Source organism: Pungitius pungitius, chromosome 1 (assembly GCF_949316345.1).
Source record: "Pungitius pungitius chromosome 1, fPunPun2.1, whole genome shotgun sequence".
Taxonomy (NCBI): Eukaryota; Metazoa; Chordata; class Actinopteri; order Perciformes; family Gasterosteidae; genus Pungitius; species Pungitius pungitius.
The window spans coordinates 31,527,466-31,548,389 of NC_084900.1; the positions used below are offsets into that span (position 1 = coordinate 31,527,466).

The following is a 20,924-nucleotide window of genomic DNA, read 5'->3' on the forward strand; positions in this document are numbered from 1 at the left end:
AGAGGTGGAGGGGGGGGAAGCGCTCGCTCATCATTTCTGACTTGAGTTCATTACAAGTTTCCTTTGAAAAACGTAAGAAATAAAACATGAGCATGTGGTAATGACTTGTTTTGGATGTTGCTTCGTCAAAGTAAGAGCAGCCTCAGTCTGTCGCATTGTTTATCTCATTTATTAAACAGGAAGTGTCATATTTCAGGCAATAGACAATATCATGGATCATTTCTTCAAAAAGTAAATATCTTTATTTGACGTACATTAATATAAATGACACAGAATAGCGTCTCATACAATGTTGAGCTAAATTAATTAGTGTAAAGATGTATTGCTCCCTTTACGCCAATGTTTAAGTTTCCACAGCTGTTTGGAGAAATAGCATCATTTCTATTAAAACAGGAGATTAAATAACATTTTAAAATAGAAGACTTAGGAACGGACTTCGTTCATCCATCACCACGTCTCTAACCGGTTAACGTCATGTGAGCCCTTAATCAGCAGTTCGTGTGGAATCTTCTTCATACATTTGTCACTTGCTTAAGTCTCTTAAAGCGTGACAGAAAGTGTCGTCAAGGCATAAAACATTCTTTTCTTTTTTACGAATCTTCTGGGACAAGGCACAACGAAATATAAATCATGAGCTTTAAGACACTTATGCACAAGAGGTAAATAAAAGAGTAACTGTAAAATCCTTATTCCCCTTACCTTCTACTTGATGTATGATTGTAAAGCTTATGAGAATGTTATAGAACGCAAGAAGAATACAAGCTCTAAAATGAACAAAATATGGCTGCTCCAAGAGAAATAACACTGTTTACACGGAAAAAGGCACTTTTTAAGCGAAAACATTGGCATTTGAGACATTTTGGTTTTGCTCGCTTGTCAAAAAGAACCAGCAGAATCAATGTTTAAAAAAAAAATAGTTGGATTGAAATCTAAACAGATTGAGTCTTAATTAAATGTGTTGACTTTTCTTACAAACCGTTCTTTGCAACTTTGCAAAGCTCCCAAATGTCTGATTATAATATCCAAGCTTCTCTGTTATTTGGAGGAATGTCCTGCATGTCTCTTCGGGGGAATCCTCCCTGCAGAGTTGGCATCTCGCTTTGTTACATAATCTGAGGAAATTAGCCGCCTTTGGAATAAGATCCGCATGTTGGCAGCCTGCTTCGTGGGTCCCCAGTCCTCCACTCACCTCTTTCGCAGTCGTCCCCCCCTCTCCCTCCCGGATCTCCATGGCAACAGGGCAGGGAAAGTGTTTGCAGTGAGACAGGAGTGACCCGTCGTGCGCCCGCAATGATGCCTGCTCACTTAAAGTGGCTGTAAAGGTCCTCCATAAATAAATAAATTACCCAGTTACAAGAAGGGCCTCTGTTCTGTCTCTTACTTTCAGTCTTTGTGACCTGCAGCCTCAGGGTTCAGAGAGACCATTGGGACACAGGGAGGGAGGTTACCGTGAGGGGATAGGGAGGGGGGGGGTATAAGTGGTTTATGGTCTTTTCCAACCGCTCCGGATCAATGCATCAGCTCTCAGGAAGGGCTGGTTTCGGAGATCTGTGAGTAGGTAAGGAGAGAGGAGTCAGAGACGAGGAGGGGGTGGGGGGGACACGTATGTTAAGAGCACCCAGGAGGCCAATAAGCAAACATCTCACTACTGGAATTAACTTTAACCCGTGGTTTAACTACATATAAAAACCATGGGTTAAATGTAAGTCGCTTTGGATAAAAGCATCAGCTAAATGACATGTAATGTAATGTACCTTGCACTCAGTTACCGGTTTATCAGGTACACTTAATTATTTAAACGCCACATGCATCCAATGAAACTATTAATTTCATGTCCCTCCTCTTGCATTATTATTATTATTATAGTATAGTATGTTGAACAAAATGTGAAAATGTGTTGTACTATAGCATGTCTATATAAAAGTCATTGTATAGCAAATAGTCAATAGACGTTTTATTTCACACTCTCTTATGACTGTTTTAAGACTTTTTTATGACAAACATATGTACATGTATTTTAGCTACTATATAACTTGACACTACTATGACATTCTTCATAGCACGGCTTTCATAAAAAAAAGGATGCCATAAAAAGGTCTTTAAAAAAGCCCTAGGATGGTATATGATAAAACTATTTCATAAAATAAACCCTGCAGCAATAGCTATAAAAGGTAATAGTATAGTATGACATAACAAATGTCATAAGAATTTATATTATCGTCATGAAGGGTTATTGTATTTTACCACTTCCTGAAAAAGTCTTGGTGTGACAAAGATGTCATGGAAAAGTCCTGAGGAAAAGACATTCTAAAAAGTCAAAGCATAGTGTGTCATAAGTCAAAAGTTGATGTCATAAAAAAAGTCAGAGTATACAAAGAACACCATACAAAATGATGATGAAGTTGAATCAACGAGTTTTAGCTAGATGTACCTTATAAACCGGCAATTGGGTTTGCTTGTGTATATTTCAGTCAAATAATCATAAATTATCTGCAGTAACTTCTGCAGTAACTTTGTTTACTGTGTATGAGAAATACCAGAATGAGAAATACTGGCATTAACAACAAATAAAGACATATACCTTGCATTTCAACTGGTACTAGTGACACACCAAATTCAAGGTTTTGGTAATGTGGTTATGGCCACTTTGTAAGACAGTAATGGAGCAGTATGAAATAAATTACAGTTACAGTATAATGGTTAACAAGCTCTACAAATAGCTGTTCACAGTCAAGCTGCCCAAAAAGTCTCTCAGCTCGGTGAAGAAAAAAAAAAAAAATCTTTCATCTGACAGTTATTTCGAGAGCCTGTTAACCAAATAGCTGTTCAGCACATGGTAAGCAAAGACAAAACACAGCGGACGTGGATGACAGGTCGGAGGCAAATGAACATTGGACAACATGCAACACGTAATTGGAGGGGGTGAGGACGATGATGATGATGATGGTGAGTGATAGTTATCCTTCTAAACTGAACAATGATGTCCTAATAACACGTTGTCTCTGATACAAAGATTTGGTGAAAAATGAAATATGTTTTGATTGGTAGCTTTGGTAGCATTTCTGTATTTTTCTTTTTTTTTTACTGCTATGTTGTAAATAAAAATGTCGTCTTTTGTTGCCTCCAAAAGCACTTGCTGAAGCAGCTGACATCACTTTAGCAGCACACAGGACCTGCAGAGGCCACACGGGCCAGGTGTCAGCCAGGCTAACCTTCCTTACCCTCTCTTAGGAGTGGGAAATACTGTCATTAATCTTCTTTTCAGCTGGAAGGGGGTAGAAGGAGAAGTGGTGGTTGAGGAAAGAAGAGTCACACGTTAGCAGGAAAACCAAACACCAAAGTTAGTTTCGTGGAACAAGGCATCGATGACGGGACCCGTAAATTAGCCAAACCTCTTCATGTTATGGTTGTTTAAATTCAGCTTCATGATAGAAATACATCGCCCAGCCTGTTAAACGGCTCATGCATGGTGATGACAACGTCATCACGGTGATAGCTGATTGGACTGCGAGAACGTGAACGTCAACATATTTTTTTTCGCACACACAAAAAAAAAAAAATATGTTGACACGATGCGCAACCTTTTTTGGAGGCCAGGCAAAGAGGTTTGGCTGACTCCTATCAGCCAATAGGAGTCCTCTGAAGTACAACACCGACAAACCACATGGGCGGCCCGAGTTAGTTCACAGTAGTTGGTGTGGGGGTTCGTTTGGGTGACGGGGATCATGCTGCATGCACAGTGGGGTCAGGAGGCGTATGAGAGACACCTGGATAACCTTGGCATTAGGGGGGGGGAGGGGCTAGCAGTTGGCGTCGTCGCAGAGGTTGGCTTCACAGAAGAACCGTGAGCCGCGTTTAGCAGTGCGCGCTGTGAAGGGCACGCTCTTCAGCACTGGGGGAGGAGGGTAAGGGAGAGAAAACATCACACACCTGAGATACTGCCCTTATGGGGGGAGGGGGGACCACCTTTACAGTTCTTTTAGTTGACTAATGTTATTTTTGTACTTTATGTAGCACAGATTTCTAGAAGCAAACTTTTGACGTTAGAACTTTTTTAACCAAGCAACATTTTACCCTGTTTTTCATTCATAAGCACTACACAGATATTTAACAAAAGGTTTACAACATGGTGTAGTTAATAAGCCCAGATCAATGTATTTTTCCAGGACAATAACTAACTCATCCAGTGGGTACCTGTATAAATACATGGGTCAAACAAATCTATATTGTTGTAAAATAGTTAAGATATAATCACTAATAAAAACAGCACATTAACCAACTCTTAGAATTGCTTTTATAGCTACACCTATATTTTAGTCTTTTATGACCAATTTATCAAATGATTTTATATTGCTTATAAATGCTGTTAAGTTTTAGCGGATTACAACACACTGGTTAAATCTTGGAAAAGGATCATTCATATAAATAACCTGTTAATGCAAGAAATGACATTAATGCAACATTTGTATTATTTTAAGCACTGATTAATAATTGTGACAACATTAGTTAGCTTATGTGGTGTCCTGAGGCTGAAGGTACCGATTTTTCTTTCATACATTAAATTCCCTGAATGGCAACATGTTGTGGTAGATATTCAAGAGGTGAAGACACTTGAACACTAAGCACTTTTAGCTGCTCTCATTATCCTACAAACAAAACCACACATACGTATAAATACTAAAAAAGGCCCTAATCTGATAAGAGTGGCTTTTAAGAAGAACCCTGTGAATAAGGATCATGTGTAGTAAATTGCACGTACATTAGGCGTGACATTAAAGCTCAGCAGCTTTAGTGCAGCACGTCTCTCACTAACTTCATGGAATAACTGGAGACTAAGTGCTGTGCTCCAGATGTGGTGACGTCTGGACTACGTAGCACAAGGTGCACTTCAAAGGAGCTGAGCAACGAATGACCACAGTCACCCTCGACCCGGGAGCACCGGGGCTACGGGCTCCCACGCGGGGGCTTTTCAGGGTGCTGCCCGGCCCACCTGTGATGATGTCCTCGATGGTGCCATCTTTGCCCTCGTACACAGGCCGGTGGTCTTTGGCCTGTCGCTTGCGCAGCTCTGTGATTAGCTCATGCTGCTGCTGTCTCTTCTTTTGGCCCTGGACCTGTAAGCCAGTGGACAGGATATTTGTACTGCTCACTGTGCTTTTTGGCACGCCACAAAGCTTTATTTAGCACCGGGTAAACATCGGATGGATTTCATCCAGCTCACTTTGACATACCTTGGGGTCATGCTGTTTAGCCTCCTCAGCCAGCAACTTTTCTCTCATTGCTTCCTCCTGCTTTTTCCTCTGCTCGTTTTGTTCCACTGCATCCTGTCGAGAGGAGACACGTGACTAGTCTCCAGCAAGAGGCAGAGGCTCAAATAATTCCAAGGCTGCACACTTTTATAGATAAATAAAACAGGTCAAAAATGACACATAAACAGGGCACACAACAACCTATACTGCGCATACAATAAATGGGCTTTAAAGCAACAATTAAACAAATCAATCAGTTCACTTGAATGAAAAGATTTGTAAAAGTCTTATAATATGAGGTATTATGGATCTTATAATAAAACTCTCCGCAGGTACGGATTTAATCAGTTAATTATTCCATGTTTCTGTTTGAACCCAACTCCTCATATTCTTCACCAGGGTTGCTCGTCCCCCCCCCCCCCCCCCCTGGATGAACTTGGAGTTGAAACAGGCGTATTTCCCAAATGTCAAACAATGAATTAAAGTTACTCGCACAGAGACAAATCCATGCACAGAAATCCTTTTGTTGCACATTTCCTTAAGCAGATCCCATAAATCCAGACTAAGAACAATCTCAGGAAATGTGCTGTGTGGTGGGGCAGGGCGAGGCTGATCCGGGGGGGGGGGGGGGGGGAACCAGTCTAAACACCACAGCTGCAGTTCAGGAGTCAGACCCAGCTGGCTTTTCCTGTTATTTTGCCTCGGACTTCACGCCACGTCCTGTGGCAACGGAGGCAGCCAAAGCTCTGCCTTGTTCTGCTCTCGCCGAGACTCACAGCGTCCAAGTCCGAAAACCAGGGAACCTCCCTTCTGAACCAGGAGAGAAAGCCGCACGCCGTCAGCACAGAGGCGCGGAAAGATGCTGCTCGGTGGCCTCACCTTGTACGCCCTGATGAAGCGCACGAACACGGGGAAGAACACCGAGGGCGGAGTTGTCTTGGCACTCTCTCCAAAGTAGTTCACCACATTGTTGAAGGCTTCCTAGAATCAGGGAGGGACCAGAATGTAAACACTGCTCTGTCTGGATTGGTTGTGTGTGAGACGTCAGTGAGCTGAATATGGGACCGTCTCATGTCTCATCTCTGTTTTCCCCGCTCTGAGGTTAAGAGGTAAGTGTTTGATACCTCTGCCGTCTTGGCGTCCTTCTGCAGCTTGTCCAGCTGTGTGTCACTGGCCTGGACGAACCCTTTCAGGACCGAATGGTCATGCAGAGTGCACTCTCTCCTGATCAGGTCCATGCCTTTCCCCAGCTCTCGGACATCCAGCAGCACATTTTCCAGAGATACTTTTGTACAGTCGACAGGGAATATGTTTTATTTACAGCAATACGACAATACACGAGCATAGCAAAAACCTTCTTTTGTAACTCAACATAACTAAAATGTCAAAGATCTCCTCATGATGCTCACCTGCTGCAGCTTTTTCCACAAAGTGCAGTTCGTTGTAGAAGTTGGCCAGTTCAGGGTACTTCTCTTTCAAAATGAGAGCTATGTAGTGGAGCAACGTCATCTTCCTGTCTGTGGACTTGGTGTCTAGAAGCTGTGGGACAATATGAATGAGAGGCAATATCCTTAAAAGCACTGCACTAAAAACTATGAAGCATATATATATTTTTTTTGTTGATTGGTAAAAAAACACGTCTCCAAATTCCACCATGTGATATTCACCAGATCAAGACTTTGTAATTTGAAGCCATAAACGCAGCCGCGCTTGCTGCTGTTCATGTAGTTCCCCAAGGCCAAGATGATCTAAGGGTAGACCAAAGGAATACATGAATATGCATAATCCGCACACTGTAGACGTGTGTCCCCGGCCAAATGAACACTTCTTACCTCGAGCACCCGTTTCAACTTTGGTGCAGATTTGACGGAGGCAGAAGCCGCAATGACTGCATTGAGCTGCGGCGTCAGCATGTTGATGTTGTCAGAAAAGTTCCCGACGAAGGTGATGATGTTCATTCTCTGCGTGAGCCTCTCGATCTTGCTGAAAAACAGCATGAACCGGTCCTCCTCCGCCAGCTGGTCCAGTGGGCGTCGCTCGCGCTCGTACTGACGGAACACCTTCACCTCCCCCTCCGTGGGCAGGAAACGCATCAGGCACTCCACAAAGTCAACGGGTAAGGCCTTGAGGTCAAACCTGCGCAAAACCCAACATATGTCAGTGAGCATCTCGTCTACGCTTCAGACGGTGTTTCAGGTCCAGGTCTGGAGCGCGTACTTCTCTATTGCTTTGCAGATCTCCTCCGTGGTCTTGTTAGCCTTTCGCAGTGTGATGGCCAAGTTCTTGGAGCGATTGGCGTCCAGCAGCGTGACTTTGTTTGCCGTCTTCTGGGCTACTTTGCTCTTGGTGCAGCAAATATCCACGATGGGACCCTGGGCCCTGGTCTTAAACAGCTCCTCAAACCGTTCCAGGTCCAGCACCTGCACACGAGTGACAGTTGACACACTTTTTATTAAATAACAATGAGGTTGCTGGAAACACATTTTTTTTCAATCAGCGTTTTCTGACCAAACAGATTTCGGCGTATCACATAAGAGATGAAGAAGGTGACGTCACGCTTATGTTCTCACCAGAACAGGATTTGACCACTTACCTGACCGTTTGAGTTTAAATAATAGGTACAAATTAGGATATTCCTCCTCCGTATTTAATGATAATGATGTTTCTGAGGGAAATTTGAACTGCTTTGTCTGCTCAATTTACCTCTAGCACACGTTCATCGTCGATCTCATTGAAAACTGTGCCGTTGATCTGATTGGGCTTCAAGGCCGTCCAGTTGAACACTGGCAGGCGGAACTTGGTCTTGATTGGCTTTTTGATTCTAATGGCTGTAGACGAGAATGACATAAAAACAAATACCAGTGTTAGTACTAAATAAAACTTTCTGTATCATAATAAACATTCATTCATTCATTCAAGGAGCAGTAAAATAGCCAAAATGTACTTTAGGTGCAATATACATCTTTAGCTCTTTTAGCTGCATTGGTACAAAAAACAAAGAAATACAAAGGTGCATGACAACAATGTAAAATATATGAGCCCTCACCTGAGAGACCCACACTCAGGATGACTGATGGAGACGCGCCCGGCAGAGGTGGAGCGAGAGGAGGTGGAGGTGGTGGGGCTGGTGCATTGAAGTGGCCTTCAATCAATATACAAGAAAATGTTAACATTTGAGCATTTTTCAAAAATTGTTTTATCCCTTTGAACTATTGTGTTTAGCAATCCTTCATTCATCTATTTTATATTTATGTTCGATGTTTTGTGACCTTTATGCTGTTATGTACACCCCTAGAATGTAATTTTATTTATCTTAGTGAGGCTTTTTTTTATAGTTAAGAAGCAGTTTGTAGGATTAATTGTCACATAGTTGAGGTTTCAAATTGAAACCCAGAACAACTTACCCACAGCTAACCCCTCGTTTCAGAAGACTACAGGGCAACGAAATAATACTGTTTAGTTTGACGGCTTTGAGCTGAAACATGGCGATGTCACATGGACAGGCCCCAACCGACATAAAGCAGCCACTTTTTAAGGAGACACAAAGACTCACACTTTCACACTACTGAAACATAGTAATGGAGTTACAGTCATTCCGCACACTGACACACACACACACACAAAGGAAACAACTTGTGTTTCCCTTTCCTGTCTGGGCCAGAAACCCACTGCTGCGACTCATCACCTCGCTCGGCACAGATGAACAAAGAGGGGAAAGGAAAATAGACCTCCTCCGAAGGTCCATATTCCAACGTGGTCAACTTCTACATGTATGTGTTACACAGAATACATATATTTGACGCCGGACAGTAAAAGTGACGGCCCATCACCTGAGGCTGAGGGAAGCGGAGGAGGTGGCGGTGGAGGTGGAGGAGGAGGTGGAGGGGCTTCACTGGCTGGCGGTAAACTGCTGTCTGGTCCTCCTGGAGCGTTGAATCCAGCTGTTGAACCCAAAGAGAGCTGACGGATGTCCCCCACTGGGATCCCAAGACCACTGCTCCCAACACCACCACCGACACCCAGCGCCTCAATGGCAATATCTCCATCAGCCTTCTTGTGCAGACGGATGGTGCCTTGCTGTTCGAGCTCCAGCAGCCTCCTCTCGATGTTGAAGTGCCTCTGGAAGGCAGCGTCCTTCTCTTTGATCACCCTCCTCAGAGTGGTGACCTGGGTGTTGGTTGACTCGTAGGTCTCCTGGAGAGCCACCAGGGGGCAACGAAGAGCACAGAACAATGACTGTACGTCTAAAAGAAACATCCTGTTTCCTGCTGACCCAATTTGCTATCACAGCAATTTAGCTACATGCATTTGAAACGGGAAAATACACGTGACATTGTGGGGCTCACAGCTTACCCTTATTGCATGCAGGTCCTTGTCTTTCTGTAGGAGCACCTTCTCAAGGTCAGCTACTTTCATCATTGTTTCATTCTCAACTTCCAGCAGCTTCTCCGTCACCTGGGAAATTAGACATTAGAGATGAAACAACAGACAGGTGAAAGAGGGTGGATTAAAGAATTGCCACTCTTTCACATATACACTGTCCATCATCAACAAGACATAAGATATACGCGACATCATGACGCAGCAAGAGCATGACGCAGCTTTTTAGTTTTGAACAGATTACTCGCGTCGTATAGGAATTCACAGAGATTCTTCACCCTCCCCCGTCATTCCTGACTTCTGAGAGCAGAGTTTGTTATGAAATTCCGAGAGTGATGTCAGGGCTGCCCACGACCCTTCTATGAGAAGAAGGTCTTTGCAAAGCAGTGTGGGATACCAAAAGCAACTGCCCCCCCCCCAAAAAAATGAGCCGACACAAGAACAATATTAAGCTTGTTTCACGCACAGTATTTTCCAGTGTTCTCCCCCCCCTGATGTTGTCGTGAAACCCTTGTGAAGTGCAAACACAGAGTAGATTTTCTTTAATCACAATGTAGAAACAGCCGAGTTAAGTACATGGCTGGTGAACCACAATAATCTCATAAACGGGCCCGGAGAGCTGTGTTGGTGGCCCAGACTGGGCGGGGCACTCACATGGGACAGGTGCTCCTCAAGTTCATCCACCTTCTCCAGAGCGGCATTCTTCGTCTCTGCATCTTCCAGCAGACCACCCACGTCAAACACGTTATCCAGGTAGGCCTGGATCTGCACCGACAGCTTGTCACTCTCTGTGTGTTTACATTTCTGACACCGAGGGAGAGAGAACCAGCATTAGAGAACCTCTACACCCACTGAACAAATAGGGGATATTTATTTAGAAGCCTCATTTTTTTTTTTTAAAACAGCACGGTCCGCTTACCTCCAGGTAATCATCCAGTCCCAGCTTGGTGAATTCGTACTGCAAATGGACCCGGAAGTTCATGTCCTCCACCGAGTGCACCACGATGTTGATGAACTGCATGCAAGCAACCTGGACCGCGGACACAGAGCGACTTAAGTATCTTCCATTTAATAGATAATGTGACGGTAACACATTTGGACCCAAGTGGAAGCGTCCATCCGCAGTTCAAAGCTCATCGTACCATGTAGTCAATGTTTCCCTCCTCACTGCGGAAATAATCCATCAGTCTCTCAAAGCGATGCTTCTCCTTACACACCTAAACAGCAAAAGACGCAGAAATGCAACGGCATTCAATTCATTTATCATTGTCATTTCAGTTGAAATGGTGGGAAAAATTCTAAACTAAACCACTAAACAACAAAGGACAACATGAAGAGAGTTTGATTCAACACGAGTCACATTAAAGCTCCTTGTCAAAATGAATATTAATCAGATTTATGGGGGAGGGGTTGTGGAAACATACCAAATAATCATTTAAGATATCTATAAAGGTTTTTGCATTTAAACGCCATGGAGAAGATCAGAGCAGTTCTGTTTGTGCGTGTTTGTACTGTTACTGGGGTTGATGCAACTAAAAGGAATTCTAAAAGTCTAAAACGTATTTATATCAACATCAAAAGAAACATCAGAGGTCCTCTGAACATGCATCAACTGAAGTACGATAAATGATAACATTAAAACTCCAGGCTTATCCAGCTGTGACACAATTTAAAAAAAAAAAAAACATTTCTGACAATCCTACGTAGAACTAGTAGTAGAAAAATGCGTGGCCTTATTCATATAAATATTTATATTAACATTTTTCAAAGATCTGTCATTGTGCATGTATGTATGTGTGATTTTAAAAAGTAGTACTACTGAATCAGCATCTTGTTTTGACCAGCGGGTTGATTTGGTCCGGCGCCTGCGGGGTAATTGTCTTGTTTCCGGTGTTTAGGTGACTGAGTGGACGAAAACCCGAGAGGCGAACCAAAGCTTTTTGGTCCACTTGCTCCCATCAGGGAGTTCATCCTTACAATTGTTCAAGGTTGGCTCACATATGGTGTCCTAATGAGACTAATGACCTCAGACAGGCCACCGTCGAGCTCTGCTTACAACCTCGGTGGACATGAAATCTGAGAATACACGAGAGCTCCTCCACTTTCATTCATCCACACTGGTTCTTTGTGCCCTCAAGCATTACAAGGGATTTGGGAAATGGTGGCATTTTAATTCATGTTCGACTATTTTCAACATGTTCAATTACTACCGAAGATTAACAGCATAACATTAGGCGATAACAGTTCATGTTTCATTAAAAGCATTTTTTTGAGAACCTCTTTGAAGTGGTCAAATGCTGAAAGGATGATCTCGTGACCTCCTCGGACCAGACAAACAGCAGCCAGCAGCTCGAGGACCAAGGCCTTCGTCCTGAAAGAACATGAAATACCAAATACGCACCTGGATAAAGTACACTCTCAGATTAAATATCCGTATATACATTATTTATACTATTTACACTAACAAGATGTCCTCAAGTCAAACTGATAAACAAACAGGAGTTGATATCTTTACTCCATGCTCTACAAGTGTGAAGCAGGGCGGGTCTTAATGCCCCCCACCCCCCCGCCCCCTTCATTATGAAGAGATCAGCGCCAGCGGTTTACCACTAATCTTCCTGTTGTAAACATCCCTTAACAGGCTGAATTCACGGCTGTGATCCCTGACTTCAGAGAGAGAGAAGCCGAGTGCCACGGAGAATGAGAAGCATATCACATGAACCGCTTGCAGGGTTCGCCCAACTGGAGACGGGGGGCCCCTCGGGTTCCTTACCGTGAGTTCTTATTGTTCAGGCTGAGAGCAATTTCGTTGACTGCGTGTGCGTGAGACATGACCATGTTGAAGCCATACTGCATGAAGGAGACGCAGAGAGAGAGAGAGAGAGAACAGGATGTGGTGAGGAGAAACCTTAGAATATACAGAGCACTCGACTGCACAGGAAACATTTCATTTTCACTCTCATACCAGATAATGTGTGTTAGATCGTGTGCGGCGTGGGGTTTGGTGTTACCTGATAGTTCATGATAGCCCTCAAGCACATGATGCACACGTGCACATCATCTTTCTGGCTCACGAGACGGGAGTTTTTGATGGTTTTGCTGTTGGACACTGTGCCATAGCTGCAACGCAGGGCAGAGGTTAATATCTGACAGGCATGTAATAGTCAAAGCTTTGTGTTTAACTCTTATTTCCTTTGTTTCTGGTGTTGTGCTGTTGGTCACATGACTCTTTTTTTTTTAAAGTGTGTCACACAGAGAGAAGCAGAGAGAGAAAATTACAGAGAAGAAGGTCTGACAGAAAAAAACTTAAATGGCTTCTGAGGTTACAGATGCATCATGGGAGATGACTAGCATACATTCTTCTGTCAACAGACGCATCTATGAGGTCTATGCGCACAGACTACTAACATGCACAGTACCAGTTCAGGAGGTTTGGACACACTTTCTCATTGAATTGAAACCTGTTAGATGGTACTGTAACTGTGTTTGCACAGTCCGCATTGTATTACTTTTCAGTTCATAAATGGCCTTTACAGCATCTTGTGATCCCGCATTTGTGGACTCATTTTCTTTTAAATTTCTCCCATCAGTCTCATGTCTCTACATCTCTTGTATGTGCGTGTGGCTCAGTGATGAAGAAGACAACTGTCAGACACGTGCTGCAGCTCACAGCTGGCTTTCATCTGAAGACAATACAGACGCACATCTGGACAGATGAGGGAGGATCATTAACAAAGACGGACTCAAAACGCAAAAGGTCAAAGATTTTAGTATCTATCCCTTCCATTATGTCTGATTGAGTTTGAGCAGAGCCTTGAGGTCAAGAAAGAGGTCAGCTCAAACCTAACTAATTCTATTACTTAATCCAACTATTCAGTTATCGTCCTGAAACAACACAGCACCAAGACAAACGGCGCACATGGCAATACATGACTTTAGCATTTAAGGTAGCACAGCGAGGCGATAACAGGGATAGGTAGGAGCGGAGAAGCCAGCTTAGCAATACGTACCGGAGGACAGACTGGCGGGCAGAGCGCACCAGTGTGTTGCAGAAGGGTTGGCTGCTGGAACGGTGCAGATCCTCTATGGACCTGCTCCAAGACTTAGCCTTATCCAAGAAGCCATCCTCCCCATTTTCCAGCCCCTCAAAATTTAACCTGGGCCACATACATAGGTACAGACAAGCCCAAACAGAGGCACAGAAGGGTGTAAGGGAGAGGAACGGGGGGGGGAAGTTAGGTCAGCGAGGATGCTTGATAGAGAGCCAGGCGTTATCACAAGAGCTGTCGTCGAGCTGCACGATAAAGCTCAGCACAGAGATTCTGCCCCATTCAGGCAAGGTGCAGGTCAGCACTACACCTCACAGCACACACACACACACACACAGACACATTTAGTCTGACAAGTATGCAACAAGGCAAACAAACAGTTCAGAAAGTGTGATTGGCCAAGACCACATTTTTAGATGCAAAAGCAGTTTATTAAAGGTTCTACGGCACGTGATGTGGTAACCCAACCCTAGTTCCTTAGGAAATGTATTTGTCCACGGTGCAATGTGTGTGTGTGTGTGTGTGTGTGTGTGAAGCAGACTTGTATAAAAGTACTTACATGACAGCACACTGAGCAAAAGAGAGGTACTCCACCAAGACGTCAAGACCTCTGTTCTCATCATTGAGGAACTCCCTGACCCACCTGCGACGCATGGGAACACAGAGGGGTCAGCAGGTCACCACATCAAGAACATTTTACCCATGTGTGCAGTGAAAGGAAGGGGAAATAGAAAAGAACGTTGAAAAAGGACTTTTTGTATTTTCCTAATTGATCTGTATCAAGTTGTAGCAATACAATTTTTTTTTTGTCCGTCAGCCCTATTATAAATAATGATGTGTAGGTGTAATGACTTGAAATGATGGTTTTAAACAAACATCTAATGAAAATAAAGAAATTTGTAGATGAATGGCCAAAGTAGAGGCAGATGTAGCAATGAGTGAGGAGTTAAAAATGCGTGTTAATTTGTAAGCATATATATGTGTGCATGTATGTTTTAGTTCATATGGTCCCTGACTGATACTTACTGGGCTTCACTGTAGGCTCTCACATGTGGAGATTTACTAAACTTATTAGTATTTCATTAAAATAAATTGAATCAATTAGGATTTTGGAGGGTTGGTTAGACAAACAAAAGATATTAAATTACAACACATTGAGCTCTAGAATGTGTAATTGATGTCCCTTTTTGAACAAGTTAATTGCTATCTCGGAAAAGCGGTGTCATTGCAAAAAGGAGTCAAACAGAGCAACAAACACATGCAGTCAGACGAAAAACAGAAGACAAAAAGGTTCCCCAAACTGTCCATTCATCGATTCATTTGCCACAGTTGTGGTTTATCACAGAGAGAACACACTTAGCTCCTGTCTCACTAATAGTGGCAGCGATATCGCCCTGCTTTGCAGCAAAGACATTACAATAACTAATAGGTTATTACAAAAAAAACAAAGCCCATGCTGTATTAAACCCAAAGGATCCTTTAAGTCAGCCCTGAAGGGGGTCTCTCCTCGCCCGAATGAACTTGGCAGGAATGTCACGGAAAGTAAACCAGAGACAGGGCTTCAGACTGCACATTTCACTCCAGTTTTTTGGGAGAGAAAATCAACTCCAAACAAAGGAATTCCCATTGCAATGAGTGAAGGAATGTGGAGGGCATATGGCTGAAGGGGCTGGGCTCAAGTCGGACCCCTGACAGTCAACAGTGTTTGGTCTGCCTCCCCCACAGATCCCCTTCACCTCCTCCACACGTCTTTAGAGAGCTCCGGGGGGGATTGGGGTAAAAGGTTCTTAAAATAGTCTCGGGGTGCTGGTTGTGTTGACCGTGAGCCAATGGCAAGTCAGGCAGGAAAGCAATCAGAGCCTCAAAGAAGCGGGGGGGGTGGGGGGGGGGCTGTGGAAAGCAAACAAAGCAGTATGAAGATTGGGTGTATAGGAGGAAGGGAGAGGAGGGGTGGGCAAGGAGGCAGGAGGAAAGGAGAGGAGGGGTGGACAAGGAGGCAGGAGGAAAGGAGAGGAGGGGTGGACAAGGAAGCAGGAGGAAAGGAGAAGAGGGGTGGACAAGGAAGCATGAGGAAAGGAGAGGAGGGGTGGACAAGGGGGAAGGAGGAAAGGAGAGGAGGGGTGGACAAGGGGGCAGGAGGAAAGGAGAGGAGGGGTGGACAAGGAGGCAGGAGGAAAGGAGAGGAGGGGTGGACAAGGAGGCAGGAGGAAAGGAGAGGAGGGGTGAACAAGGAGGCAGGAGGAAAGGAGAGGAGGGGTGGACAAGGGGGCAGGAGGAAAGGAGAGAAGGGGTGGACAAGGGGGCAGGAGGAAAGGAGAGGAGGGGTGGACAAGGAGGCATGCTTGATCATCAGTTTCCTGTCCACCACGCTCCCTCCTTCTTGCCTCTGACCCCTCACTCCTTCCTCTCTTCAACCAGTTGCTATTTCAGATTGCCTCGGCAATTTCTGGAATAACCCATTGGAACGAGCCGTGGAAACAAACACGCACAAAACCGGCTTCTTTTACACTTAATCCCATCTCCCAAAGTCTTCTCAAAATAGCTTTCTCTTCTTTGCCTGTGGAATCCATTGACACAGACTTTTATTGATGAGGCTTAATACAATCTGAATTATTCTAATGCTACGGAAAAGTAGAGTCGTTTAACAGGCTTTTTTTTACTTTGGGAGTTCAGTGGCGAGTCAATGCAGCACATTTTTTTCATGTGAATGTATCTGTGTGACATCATGAAGTCAAGAATCACGTCTGCGACAGTGAAAATAAAAGCCTTCACGTGACCTCTGCATTCCCAACGGATGTGTAGTCAACTGGGCAGCATTAAATCTCCTTGGCAAACTATGACAAAACAGTGTAAAAGGATCGTTTGCTCTAAAATGTGAGAAAAGTGTAAACATGAAAGTATCCCTGTGTGTGTGTGTTTTTTTGTGCTTTAAGTGGGCTCAGCATCGGTCAACCCGGGCTTCCTGTCCCTCTGGCGCACACAACAAAGCTTCCTGCTCAATGCTACGGGGGAGTAAACGGGGCGGCACAATAGCTACCATCTGGGCATTATGGGGACCAGCTCTGTGAAGTGGAGCTGCAGACCTCGGCAAGTTAGAACAATGGAGGATAACTGGGCACAAGGAAGAGCTCCGGGGTCCTCGCGCCGGGCAAGAACACAGTAAAGTCATGTTCTTCACCAGGGAAAAGAGGAAACGATGCTTCCTTCAGCTCTGTGCAACGTTATAATCGATGTGTGTCAAAAGTATTGATTACCCAATGTGGTTGGTCCTCAGTGAGATCTCCAGCTCCCTCAAGACTTTTGTGGATTCCTGCACTCGTCTGCGGAACTTCTGAAACACAACGAGATTGATGTCGAAAAATCTAGGTATTATTTATTCAGGTAGCTTACTTATATCTTTAGACAGACCCCCAGATGTTTCATTTTCAAACCTTTCAGTCTTCCGCCTCTCTAACAATTGTAAACTGGATGCAATATGTGAGCTTGGTGCAGACAGCCCCGCTTTACGGGGGACACCACGCGTCAGAAAGGACCAACCTTGCGAGTGACTCCGGGGTCTAGGTATCCTCGCAGCTTCTGGATGTAGGTGTGAGGCGGATTCTTCACCTGAAATCTCTCCTGGAAATACACAACAGAGTGAGCATTGTGATGTGCGGTCACGAGTCAGGTGATGCGAGGTTAGTGTAAACGGGTCGTTGAATGCACCTGATCACAGATCAGGTCCCACTTCTTCTCATTGTCATACTGCCTGAGGAGCCGGGCTTTGTCTGGAGGCAGATTCATAGAATTCTGGAAATAGAAGAAGGAAGCATTAGTTTTATTTATGACCAAATATATCCTTTTTGTCTGTTAATTTGACTATTCATAGCAGCTCCGATTGGGTGTGTGTCATTGAGCGGGCCCTTTGCAGGCCTCTGAACCCAACAGCGAAGTGAGGTCACGCACAATGACCTCACTTCCTGTGCTGACGCCCAGCATCCTGTCGCAGGAGATGGTCCACATCTCCTTATCTGTCATTCAACACTGTGCTTCAAACCACAACAAACACATCCCCGAAGTACAAGCATAATACCAGACTTGTCATCTAATCCAGCAATGAGGAACACTTGAACGCCACACGAGATGTCCTGAGGCAGCGAGTTCACTGCGGCTCAAATTCAACGGCTCAAACGCTCCGATTCGTGTTTGGAGACAAACACATTTAAGCGCCTTATGACCTCACGTCGACAATAGAAAATAACTAAACAATACAAGCTTCTGACTAATAACTTCCTCGGCTGAGTTAAGAGCTTGTCATTGCATCCATCCGTTGCAGCGATGGATGGTTGGCGCTGGGAAGCCTTGTTTACACTCGTATCACCTATCGACGCCACCACAAAGGGCCTGTCAGCTTGACTTTTAACCTTCAGCAATAACTCAGCCTCCCCTGTGAAATGCATGACCCTGATAGGCCAGACGTGATGTTCACACCAACGTTGGAACATCCGATTCATGGGGAAATTAACTAAATATAGTTGTTCCCATGACAACTCTGTAGTCACCCGTTAAGGGTGGAACATCACGTGTTAGTATTTATAAAATAACATTTTGATCTTAGCATTGTTCACTCTGTCAGCACATCATGAATCATGTTGTCTAAAGGGGACTGACGTAATGAAACTTCTGCTTTTTTTGTCTGTTCACTAATGATTTCACTAAAGCAGCATATTTTTTACAGTACAGAAAACCTGACAGCAAATGCATTAACCTGAAAATTGCCGATGGATGACCACAAGAAACAACATTGAAAAATGTACAATGCCTGACAAAGTGTGCTTGAAGAGAGACGGTGTTGCGTACGGGCCTTTTGAGATAAGCAGCTGTATGGATTTAGGGTGGGACAGAGGAAAGGAGCAACATGCATACCAGATGTCCAGAATTACAGGAGGAATGTGTCCTGTTTATAGTAGTGGTTTATAGTAGTAAATTTCCTCTCTCGTCTGACCCCCGAGCTGCCTTCTCCTCCTCTTCTGGGAGAAATTTCACCTCTGTTCCAGTTTTTAGGACAATGGTACTAGGAAGTGAAGGGTAATAAAACACACCTGTATCTGTATCTCTCTCTCTGCATTTTTAACATGAAATGGACAAAATGTTTTGACCATAAAAAGATTTATTGTAAATTTGTATTGCATAATATTGTAAATAAGTTTTTGGACTATTGGTCAAATAATACGACACACTTGGAGATGTCTACTTGTCTACTTTGGGGACCCAAGATGGACAAGTTTAATTCTTTATTCTATTCTATTCTACCATTTTCCAATGGTTTGGAAATTGAGATTGTAATGGGCCGATTAACTGATAATAAAAAGAATAATTTGTCGCAGTGCACAAGTTTCAGTGGACGGACAGTAAATCAGTCAATCAGTAAATAAGCAGAGATATCTTCTCCAGCATCTTTTGAGGCCTGGAGCATGTTTTCTTTTCCTCAGTCATTCAAGCGTACTAAAGTAGAACTAGAGGGCAAAAAGGCAAAAGTCACACTGATACAGTCAGATAAACAGAAGAGCAAAATGAAGAAATAACCTGCCCCATACTGTTATTAGATTACTAAAAGATTTCAGTAATAAAGAACTGAATAAGAAATGAACAAAGTTGTAGAATTTCTGCAAACGAACCATGATGACTGACACACACACACACACACACACGCGACTTTGATGTTCAATGCGGCTCTGCTCTTTGTTCGTTAGAGCCTCAGGTAATGTGAACAATGCAGGTGAGATTGTTGTGAAGCTACAAATGTAGTATTTCTCTAATGAGAGCGGAGGTTAAGAAGCAGTTTATCCTGCGTCAAAGCAAAAGGCAGAGAGGATGTTTCCTTTCTGACTAGATTTGGGTCATTTGAGCCAAGTAACCCAATTTAGCTAATTTCATTTCACTTTCTCCCACAGCGATATAATCTTGCCCTTCCTGTGTTTATAAGAAGCGAGTGGTAGACCGAAGTAGTTTCATGGGGAGATGGGGGGGTTGTGGCACAGTTTTGGACTCATAAGCCCATTTCAGGAGTAAAACACAAGAGAAAAGCCCAAAATGATTTGGTGTTATGTTGCCACGTTGCCCACATTCTCTCTCCTCCAGCAAGGCCTTTCTTCTTTGACCTGAGACCGGCTGACAAAGGATTCAATGTGGCGCTTTGTTTTGATTTTGGTACCATTCCCATACTTGACATTTGAGCTATTTCTTGCCTCATAGAAAATGGCTAACAATAGTGTGTGGGCAGGCTCGGCGTTTGCCCCCCGGTGCTGTGTACAGCAAGATCGGGCTAAAACACACCACCAGTACACTGCCACTGTCTCTCCTGACATTAAAGCCCCCGTTTACAGCAAAGGACAGGAGGCAAGACGCTCCCAAACAGAATAAAAACACTAATTTTTCATCTCTTTTCTGCTTTTTAGATAGAGATCTCTTCACACAAATCAGTTCAGAAAAATAGAAAATGTTTATTGATTTTGGCATGGTTTAGAATGGTTTTCTGTTTAAAAAAAGAGAGAATATTGTCCAGAGACAAAGGGAAGTATGTAAAGTAAGACCCGTGTTTAGAGGTAAACGTATGTTCTGGGGGAGAAGTAAGCACAGGAGTAACACCATCCAACAAAAAGCGTGTAAACTCAAAAACAGAGGGACATCTGATCCATTGAAAAGGGAAGACAGAGGTTTTTAAGACCCAGCAGTCAGAGTAGTTCATGGGGGGGGGGGGGGGGGTGAGGTTTCAGGTTAAGGAGGCATGGAGAGTCCAGGAGAGCCACCGGGGGACTCGACCTCAGCAGTCAAGTCACGCATTACCCATAAAGCTGAGGGGCAGGTCACCTCAGACATGAAGAGTCAACAGGGCAACCCCGACGCTAAACCCTAAACTGGACACCTTCCTAATCCCCGCTGATTTACAATCAGCCTTGAGTTGAGTTTTTATGACTAGAAACTCGAGATGGACAAATGGAAAAGAGTGACGAGACGTTCACCCCCCTGATCTTTTTCACAGCTCCACACTTTCAGTCGGGATAAGATCAAACACCACCATACACCAAACACTAAAGTGACAGAAAAAACACGTTTATTTAGACTGCCTCAATAAACCTGTAAGAGAAGGCCAATTTAACAATATGTATTCTGCAATCAAAGTATTTTTGATTTTTTTTAAAGTGGCCAGATTAAATAAGCTTTAAGCTCTTGGTGGGCTGGAAACCCACAGTGCGTGTTTTTTATG

General features: G+C 43.9%; 1 protein-coding gene across 5 annotated transcripts in view; it reads right to left on the minus strand.

Moving 5' to 3' along the window:
- Nucleotides 1-153: 153 nt before the first annotated feature.
- The window catches only part of fmnl3 (formin-like 3), a 23,081-nt gene continuing 2,310 nt past the window's right edge, over nucleotides 154-20,924 (minus strand). Inside the window, exons 2-26 of one of the 5 annotated variants that reach the window (XM_037478931.2) lie at nucleotides 17,384-17,467; nucleotides 17,216-17,296; nucleotides 16,933-17,009; nucleotides 14,238-14,321; nucleotides 13,640-13,786; nucleotides 12,641-12,749; nucleotides 12,403-12,479; nucleotides 11,907-12,000; nucleotides 10,772-10,846; nucleotides 10,549-10,659; nucleotides 10,284-10,433; nucleotides 9,603-9,704; nucleotides 9,080-9,443; nucleotides 8,296-8,391; nucleotides 7,953-8,077; nucleotides 7,467-7,669; nucleotides 7,082-7,385; nucleotides 6,917-6,997; nucleotides 6,659-6,788; nucleotides 6,374-6,534; nucleotides 6,129-6,230; nucleotides 5,232-5,324; nucleotides 4,991-5,114; nucleotides 3,222-3,265; nucleotides 154-1,548 (exon numbers count right to left, since the gene is read on the minus strand). In XM_037478931.2, the coding sequence (XP_037334828.1) occupies nucleotides 3,228-3,265; nucleotides 4,991-5,114; nucleotides 5,232-5,324; nucleotides 6,129-6,230; nucleotides 6,374-6,534; nucleotides 6,659-6,788; nucleotides 6,917-6,997; nucleotides 7,082-7,385; nucleotides 7,467-7,669; nucleotides 7,953-8,077; nucleotides 8,296-8,391; nucleotides 9,080-9,443; nucleotides 9,603-9,704; nucleotides 10,284-10,433; nucleotides 10,549-10,659; nucleotides 10,772-10,846; nucleotides 11,907-12,000; nucleotides 12,403-12,479; nucleotides 12,641-12,749; nucleotides 13,640-13,786; nucleotides 14,238-14,321; nucleotides 16,933-17,009; nucleotides 17,216-17,296; nucleotides 17,384-17,467 (3,012 nt within the window). In that variant the 3' untranslated portion in view covers nucleotides 154-1,548; nucleotides 3,222-3,227. Of the gene's footprint in view, nucleotides 1,549-3,221; nucleotides 3,266-3,767; nucleotides 3,893-4,990; nucleotides 5,115-5,231; nucleotides 5,325-6,128; nucleotides 6,231-6,373; nucleotides 6,535-6,658; nucleotides 6,789-6,916; nucleotides 6,998-7,081; nucleotides 7,386-7,466; nucleotides 7,670-7,952; nucleotides 8,078-8,295; nucleotides 8,392-9,079; nucleotides 9,444-9,602; nucleotides 9,705-10,283; nucleotides 10,434-10,548; nucleotides 10,660-10,771; nucleotides 10,847-11,906; nucleotides 12,001-12,402; nucleotides 12,480-12,640; nucleotides 12,750-13,639; nucleotides 13,787-14,237; nucleotides 14,322-16,932; nucleotides 17,010-17,215; nucleotides 17,297-17,383; nucleotides 17,468-20,924 lie in introns of all 5 variants that reach the window. The other 4 variants (XM_037478928.2, XM_037478929.2, XM_062565054.1 and 1 more) reach the window with 4 other exon arrangements.